This window comes from Sander vitreus, chromosome 15, assembly GCF_031162955.1.
Source record: "Sander vitreus isolate 19-12246 chromosome 15, sanVit1, whole genome shotgun sequence".
NCBI classification, from domain to species: Eukaryota; Metazoa; Chordata; class Actinopteri; order Perciformes; family Percidae; genus Sander; species Sander vitreus.
The window spans coordinates 12,209,800-12,218,906 of NC_135869.1; the positions used below are offsets into that span (position 1 = coordinate 12,209,800).

General features: G+C 43.4%; 1 protein-coding gene across 1 annotated transcript in view; it reads right to left on the reverse strand.

Annotated features, from left to right (window-relative positions):
• The window catches only part of arhgap23a (Rho GTPase activating protein 23a), a 70,473-nt gene extending 61,366 nt beyond the window's left edge, over positions 1 to 9,107 (reverse strand). The window contains exon 1 of the mRNA XM_078269612.1: positions 8,734 to 9,107. Within this exon, the coding sequence (XP_078125738.1) occupies positions 8,734 to 8,742 (9 nt within the window). The 5' untranslated portion in view covers positions 8,743 to 9,107. The remainder of the gene's footprint in view (positions 1 to 8,733) is intronic.

Sequence of the window (9,107 nt, forward strand, 5' to 3'; positions counted from 1 at the left end):
CCTCTCCTCCGCCGGCTTGGCTCGGCAAGTGGTCCCACTGTGCTGCTGAGGCTGTGGAGGCGAGGGGAGGGATGGAGGGAGTGGTGGGGTGGCATCCCCTGTCATCCTCCATACCATTCTAGGGCACTTTGCAGAGCGTGGTATGCTACAATAAATTGTGGTCACTCCATTTATTTCAACTTTACCCCCCTCTAGGTTTCTTTATGCCCTCCTCATTCTTTCATATCTCCTCTGTTTCACTCCACTTCCCTCAAGTTATTGAGTCTGTCTTTTCAGTAAATGTCCGTCACCCATCTCTGCACACACATACTTTTAGTCTGAGGAGTGTAGTTGCCAGATCCTTTCAACATCATTTACTTTAAGCCTCTCCGGAGTGTGTATACTACAGGTCACACTATCCCTCTACTTGATACAGTTGCATTTAATGAAGGTGCTTGGATGGTTTTCCTACTGCCAAGAGCCAAAAAGACACAATGTACAAGTCCTCTCTCTCTCTCTCTCTCTCTCTCTCAGCTGATTTAATATAAAGAGTAACCTTCTTTCTGTCCACGTCTCAAATGTACTAAGAAGATTATCCATGTCTGGGCCTGATAGCGTGAAATGGGTCCAGTGAGTGCTCAGTCAGAGTCAGAGTCAGGAGCCAGAGAAATGTGGACTTTGAGCTTATAGGAATATATGTTCACATATGTTCAAGTTCAACAAGTAACGTTCAGCTTCTTATTGCTAAGCATGTATGAACACATACATGACCGTAACTGACCCAAACTGGTTGAGATGTGGATACAGAGGATGAGTGAGGGAGAGTTTTGGATATTTGTGTACTTGTGAATGAGATGTGGATATGTGAGTGATTCTGCTGTACGTCTCACACTCTGTCTGCCTTTGGCTGCCTGTTGACACAGAGGCTCCTGTGGCACTCCTTTGAAGGGGGGTTGCAGGAAGGTTGAGAGGGGGGTTAGGGTTAGAGCCGTAAATCCCCCCCTTTCTCCTCGACAGGAGGAGTCCTCTTTGTCTGGCCGGACAACTGGCACGAGGGGAGGAAACAGCTGACTGGGCAGCACAGACAAGCTTTGTCACTGTACTCTAGACGTATTGAAACTTGATTGAAATGTTGAGTTTTCACATAAAAAAGTGAATAATTGAGTTTGAACTGCATCTCTTGTCCTGTTTCAACCAATAAAAGATAATATTTTGACAATGCTTTTAAGAATTACTGATTTCTGAGTGTTAAGTACTTCATTTCATGGCCACAAAATTTTGATGATGCAGTGTCCCCACCAAAGCTTTATTTCTGGCGAAGTGGAAACCACATTTATGTCAGATTTTGGATGTATTTTTCCCACAATTTTGGGCCACCATTGGTTTCCGTCAATTTCCCTGTAATATGGAAATTAAATGGAAACTTGCTTGAGCTGTGTAATCCATCACAGTCTGCATTTATTATCTTTGAGTGCTAATGCAGTTTAAGTGCAGCTTAATTTAATAAATCTGCACTCCACAACAATAATGTAGCGTTGACGAAACTGCAATGAGTTACACAACTCAAGCTGGCTTCAAGGTTCAAGCAGAAACCAATAGAGGTATTTTGATTTGTGATTGTGATTTCTGTTGTTTTTTGTAACTATGGTCTAATAGGAACCCTTTATTATATTGTCTAAAGATGACTTGTAGGTCTAGTTTTTAATAATCAGTAAAAGGCCAATATTGCAGTCTAACCCTTGTTCGTCTCTACACTTTGTCTTGTGTGTCATCTCTGTTCCTCAGCTGACCTGCTGACCCCTCTTCTCCCCCCGCCTCGTCCCACACTACATTTCATCCTAATCCCCCTTCTCTCTTGCAGCTGCTTTGCTCACTCTTCTGCAGGACGCAGTAACTCAGACAGACTACAACTATGAGCCCGTGGACACGACTGGTTGCTGTATGGTTGCAGAGACAGGTTTAAGTTGGAGCTCTGGCTGTTGGAGAGGACGTTCGTCTGGTCAGGATACTGGAGAGAGTGACTCATTTTAGCCCTGTTTCCACTGGTTTTCACCACTGATACTGATTGTATCTGTATCAACACCTACTCATTGGTAAAGTTTTACTGGGTGTAAGCCTATTGTCAAAACGGTTCCAAGGCAGTTTAAGTCCTTTCTTCCCGTACAAGCTGATACACTATCACATCCCAAACATGAACTGCTGAGCCTCCACTTCATGCAGTCTTCATTAGGCCATAACATGGCAAAAGCTGATTAGAACAGTCATGTGGCAGTGTTTGAGATAAAGGAACGAAGAGAAGGAAATACTTTGAGTCTAACGACTAGTGGATGTTCAGGTGTCACCATTTGCACAAATGACCACTGATTCAACTCCCCAAAGTCTCCAGACTGTCTCAATCAATCTATTCTTCAAAGCTCGAGACAACCATAACAAGTGAATCACATCCAGGGTATTCCACTGTTTCCATAAATGTTAGTTGTTACTATAAATGCTTGGCACACATTCAGCAAAGGACATCCCTGTAGTAGCCCCCCCCCCCCTTCTCCACCTTTTATTTTTCCCTTATCCTCTTCTAAGAGACAGAGAGGGAAAATAAACAGGAGTTCCAGTAGCAGCACTACAAGCTTCCTTCCTGCTGCCTGTCACTTCATAGAGCCCGAATGCAGCCTCTTTACCTTTCACAGCTCTCACTTCCTGCCTCGAGCATCACTTCCTGCGGCACAGTGGGGGAGACAATGGAAATGAGCTCTAAAGATAAAATAAGTCCTCATGTCACATTCGGGAACCAGTTCATCTGATATCTGCAAAACACTGTTTACATCAGATTTTCTTGCTGGTCACTGATGAGTCAGGAACATCCTAACGAAAAATTAGAATGATAGCCTATTATTAGAGTTGGCGGCATGTTCCCAGAATATACCAGCCTGAATACTGTATAAATAAACAAACATTTGACAATTGAAAGATTTGGTAATTGGAAAACCCTTCAACTTGATTTGATCACACATCCTAAAACTTGACTATGTTGGATGTTTCTGGTTGGCTATTTCACTTTAATTCAGTTAAATAGATAATTTTGCTGTTACTTGAAGCTTCAGCTGTAATAAATGTGGTTTTTCCTTCATGCCAAACAGCAGAATTGAGACTTGGTCCACTAATCAAATCTCCTGCCCTGTCTGATTTGTATTGATACGATTCATGCTCCCTTCTTTGCCAATTCTTTCTATAAAAAAAAAGATGTTTTTAATTAAAAAAAACCCAACCTAACCCTAAACCGCAGTCTAAAAAAGTCTTAATTACAGATATTACGGCCGTCCAAAAAGAGCACAAAAAGCAGACACAGTTGAAATCATTTTCATAATGGAGCACACGTTTATTACATAATTCATTTAAATATTCAGGCATCCTCTTGTATAAAGATTTAAAGAAAAACCTCTATGGTCAACGTCAGAACTCCTGAGCATTTGTGGTACAACAAAAGCTTTGAGCCACACCTCTTACAGTACATACATTAAACTGAATAATCCTTTATGTTCGAGGGGGATCATATCCTAATCCAAGCGTTTCCCCAGCCTTAAAACTCAGAGATAAGTTTGTCTAGACATGGCCTTAAAGCAGGGTGTTCTCCTTTTGGAGGACAGAACGCTTTGACAGATTGTTAACCTTCAGAAAGGTCCCTGTTTTCATCCATCCTACCATCAGTTCGTTCCATTCGTTCCACACGTCCTAAATGCTGTTGTCAGTCTCATCAAATTGTAATTCTAGTGTTAGACTTTAAGCTTAGTCTAAATCATAGACGGAGATAAGAACAGAGTGAACAAAAGACTGGCATTGTTCGCCTCTAAAGCCTTTAAATACTGGGTACGCACACATAGATATATACTGAATTTAAAAGGAATGCACTCACAGAAACATGTAAGAAATAAAGCAAAGATGACAATTTCAATATATTTTAATTAGTGTAGATTCATATTAAGGTTTGAGAAAGTGTAAAATGATATTCTGTGAGTGAGGACATTGTTTTTGTGAGTAGGCAAACATTAATAGACCACAACATATTGCTACTGTGATCAATGAGCGTGAGAGGTCACCAAGCCAGAGAGGATTATATATTTCCCATTGGAATCAACATAAATGTGCACTGTCATCAACAGCAAAACAAACTTATTATTCTAGGATGAATTCTGTAAAAAGAACACCATCTGTTCCTTTGCAGAGATTTCCCTAAATAGATAATCCTCCATCCCCCTGAAAACATAGAAATTGAGCTACAGTTGCGTTTGGAGGCCACAAGGGGGCTCAGTACAGTACTGGCATGACAAGGCGGGGCAAGGGTGGAGAGAATGAAAAACACTCCTCAGATGCAGTTATTTCAGATACAGTTTTATATTTTATCCCCAATCCCCATCAGACGGATTTAGCAGGATTTATGGTATGATACTGATGCGACCTGAGCCCAAAATATGGCAGAAATATGTGGCTGACTGAGCAATATTTAAAGGAACAGTCTGTTCTGTTTTGGATGTGTGAGTGAGTGCCTTAACACTTAATCATCAGGGTTCGGGTTAGGATCAATGTGGTGATTTATTGAGAGGGGAAACAGGGAGATGTCACACAGAGGAGTGATGACGCCCAAACCAGGTGTCTTTAAATTCATAACATGTTTAGACAGACAATTTAATTGTTTTATCTTCAGTAGTTTGGAAAATAGGCCAAGAGAGGTCAGTGGCTCGCTAAGCATGCAGTTCATTATTGATATTCAGCTGTGGTGGCCACTGTAGGGCATCTCTGTTTAATTATCACAGTAATGAAACAGAAGGCATCAGCTGCACAGCTGTTCATTCCAGACTGACATCCTAACACAAAAACTGGACACTGAAGTCGAGACTCAAGACGTGAAAAGAAGAAGGTCGGAAAACTGATAACAAGAAATAGAAACAGATTGCCAGGGTCATAAGATGAAATCCAAAATAAGTCACTGCATATGCCAAACAAGCCCATTAGCTTAAATTGGACCAACTCAGTAGCAAAAAGCCTCCTAATTGGATGCTACTGATAAAACTCATCCCTCTGTTTTTTTCCATTTACCCCTGCTCATCCTGTGTCATCAGCCCGCAGATCCCTGACATGGCTGGACTGACGCAAAGTGCTGCTGACAGGAAGGGCTTTAACCACACGGGCTAACCTTTGACCCCTGCAGGAGCACCCCCACCGCCCCTGCCATCTGCATTCATTCATTGCTCGCCACTCAAATGCATTAAGGTCCAAAGTAGTGGTCCTGAGCTGAACAGGAGCTAGTTACTTCCTAGAGATGGGTGTCCTAGTTTTCTTTCACAGGACAATTTGGCGATTGTCTGCCTGAAGGCATTTACCATTTATATCACCCGCATGACAATCCAATAGAGCATGAATTAATAACATGAACCCTGAATGATGAAAAACATCTTTTTATACTTGAAATTATGCACTTTGGGAAAAAATCATAATAAGTTTGAGGAGTAAAAAATATATATATATATATATATATATATATATATATATATATATTACTCCTCAAACTTATGATTTTATGATTTGATTTTATTATATATTATTATATATTTTACATACAGATTGCGTGCTTCATCTGGTCAATCAACAACTCCCACAGCTCCACACCATGTCCTCTTCACAAATGTCCCCAGAGTCCTCATGTTTCCTTCATGCAAAACCAGCTTCAAAACTCTCATTTTAATTTAGATGCAAACCACATACACGGTTCATTCTTTTAGAGTCTCTCAGTTTCTACCACTCAGGACAATAGAACAAGAAATTCCTAAGAGTCCAGAGATTGAAAAGGCATAGGCAGGGGGCTTTGGGGTAACATGGGTGGGGCTTTAGATTAGACCACCTGTTCCACCATGAGGCTTTTCCTTTATCCTTCCCTCTTTCACACTTGTTGTCGTTCACATTCCCTCTCACTATCTCTTAATGAGACTCTTTCTTGTCTCTCACACACACACACACACACACACACAAACTTTTACTCTCATAAAATATCTCCCTCCACGGCTGCTTTGCTCTGAGCTAATTTTGACTGCTTTCCAATTCAGTCACATCTATGGGAAACAGACAAAACTATTTGCAAGATAACTCTGGCTGAGAGCCACAGGGACTCACACACACTTGTATACACATAGTACAGTTAGACATACATCGCCTTGCCGCCCAAACGGAGCCTACAGAGAGTCGTGGTTAGACATAGCATAAACACAGCAGCGTCACCCCTGTCCACATCACTGAGGCTCATCTGGCAGTATCAGGGATTTCCTCCATTGTAGTGAAACACTTGCCTAAGTATAGCAGTCAGGAATTATAAAGTTCACTGAGGGCAATAAAGTAGAAGTTTGCAGAAAACATTATCCCTGAAAGTTGCTCTTTTCTGTTATGATCAGGCAGCAGGCTAGCAGGCTGTGGTCAGGATACTACCAACCCAGAGTTCACAGGGCAGCAGTCACTGCAGCCCTGCTCAGGTCTGCCTTAGTGACTATTGATCGGAAAGTACTAATGATCTAAACTGATTTGCAGTGAGCCAGGCATTTCATCGTCCTCGGGCAAGTGTTTTTTGGCAATGAGAACTCTCCTGGTGTCAGTCAGTGTGTTTTATAAACGTATAAAACCAGACACCTCCACTGAGGATGACATTAGAGCAAAGCGTGGAGTGCGGCATTACTCGCGTGCAGAAGAATGCAGCGCAGACAGACTCGGAGAGAAAGAGGTGTCCCACTGCTGCCTTTGATTCACTCTCACAGACACTTTATGTAACCAGTCTTTTCCTGCTCCTCACTGAGCCACTGCCCTCCTTATCATTTGACCATGTGTGTGTCTGTCCTTGCATAGAACAGAAAAATGAGGACAAGGGGAATAACAGATGGTGATGTACTGTAAACTTTGCAGCCTTTCCATGTCTATAGTAAACACTACATGCCTCTGTTTACATTCTCACAGCAGTGTTAGTGCTTGTTTACACTGCCAAATGACAGTAGATCCTTAGATGCTCCTCAGACATATACTGGATATCCAGAATCATCTTGAAACACCAGGCTGACAGAGGCCTAAAGCAGGAAACAGTACAGATAAAGCTTCACAGCCAGATCACAAAACGACAATGATACATAGCCAAATGAGGGAACAGGAAGTGCTATAATCATATTTGGCCGTTACGTCACAATATGGTCCATCTATTAAAATGACACCGACCCAGCCTTAGCACTGCACCAAGGCCACGCTGTGTCAGCATTTTACAGCATTGCTGCGCAGTCTTATAAATAGTTTTTGTTTCCTGTGAGGTACAATACAATCAATCTATCAATACATGATACTGAAAGTGTGTGTGTGTGTGTGTGTGTGTGTTTAAGGCCATGACCCATGTACTCAGACACACCGTGTGCTCTGTGTTATTGCCCGAGGCTTCCCATTTGGTGAAATAAGGTTAAGAGTTAGAAAAAAAAACACACAAACAAGTAAAAACACGGCGTCCCTACTACAAATACGTATATTCACCCGCACACACACACAACACAACACACACACACAGTCTGACCAGCAGCAGTGATGACATCATCTCTGCTATAACTGTGGGGCTAATGTCACCCAGACCTGAGCAAGCGGACACAGACAGGAGGTTCTCCTTATGGACCACATGCATTATTCAGCCAAAGGAAGGGTTGGGCCGGGATGTCTCACCCATGCACCCCTCGTAATCAACCCCTCCTCTTTCTCCTTAATCACAAACCTGATGCTAGCAACACTTCCACCTCAGAAGGAGGAGAAGAAAGGAGGGAGGAAGGGGGGGATGAGGTAATCAGTGACTAGGAAACACACTGGTAGTGTGTTAAGGACAATGCCGGGGACATATGAGGAGAGTGTCTGCGCTCTCTTCTGCTCTAAAACCATTCATCACACTCAACTACTAGCATCTGGTGGCCTCCAGCTTGGATACAGTGCCTGATAACAGCAGCAGCATCACACCTCCACACAGGCTGTATGAAACAAATATTCAAAACAATCTGTGTTTCTGAAGATGCTTAAAGTGAAAGAGGCAAATTCATCAAGCGTCGTTCGTCTCACAGTAAACAAGCTGTGGATGACAGTCTCTGTAAAGGCTGGTGACATGAGTACACAGTTACATGTTACAAAGCAGTGGACACACTCATCTGAGCCTCTATGAATGAATGAACGCAGGCACACGCAGCTCTGGATGGGAACCCTGTTGCATGGTATCCCGTCTCCCGCCTCCATCCTCCTCCTGGCGAGGGTGCCAATTTCTTCATGACATGTTAAGACGGATCATGACAGAGGATGCCTGTTAACCCACAAAACTGAGCCACACCCCTCTTTTTATGCTTCTCTCTCTTTCCTCTCACAAAATGTTGATCTAGTGCCCGGTATCAGAGATAAGCCAGTGATGTTTTCAGCTGTGTCATCTCTCCAGAGGCCTGGCACTTGCCGGTGGCAGCACCTCTGCTGGCCCCCTCCCCCAGGTTGAAACCTATCTCGCCCGGAGGGAAGCAGAAAACACATCGCAGGATAAGCAGCATGCTGTGCTGTTTATTTTCGCCTTAAGGGAATGGAAAGGGGGATGATGGACGTTATGAATGTTGCTGCTGCTCTGTGTGTTTTGTGTCAGCAAGGTGTGAATGTGAAGCAAACGAGTGGCGGTCCCCTTCACTTCCCCTTCAGTCCCTCCCTTCCTCTCCTCCTCTCCATCCTCACCTGGTCCATGATTTCAGCGAGCCTCCTCCCTCCTCCTGTTCCCAGTCATGGCACAAGATCTCCGGCTACCTGCCTTGTTCCTTCTTCTTCTTTCTTTTTGTTCAGTATTCCCAAAAGCAATCCAATCCTACTCTCCTCACACAGGCGAGGCAGCCTGGCAGCCAACTGCTGCGTCTCTCCACAGAGGCATGGTTCTGTCTCTCCTAGTGTCTCTGACTGTGACAGTCTGATAATCCAACCAAACACTCCTCTCTTGTCCTTTTCTCTGTCTTCTCGTCTTCCCCTCCTGCTCAGGGTGGAGGCTGGAGGGTGAACAGAGCGTGTGTGGTGGATCCTCACCTCTCTCCTTGATAACCACACAGAGAGAAGAGACT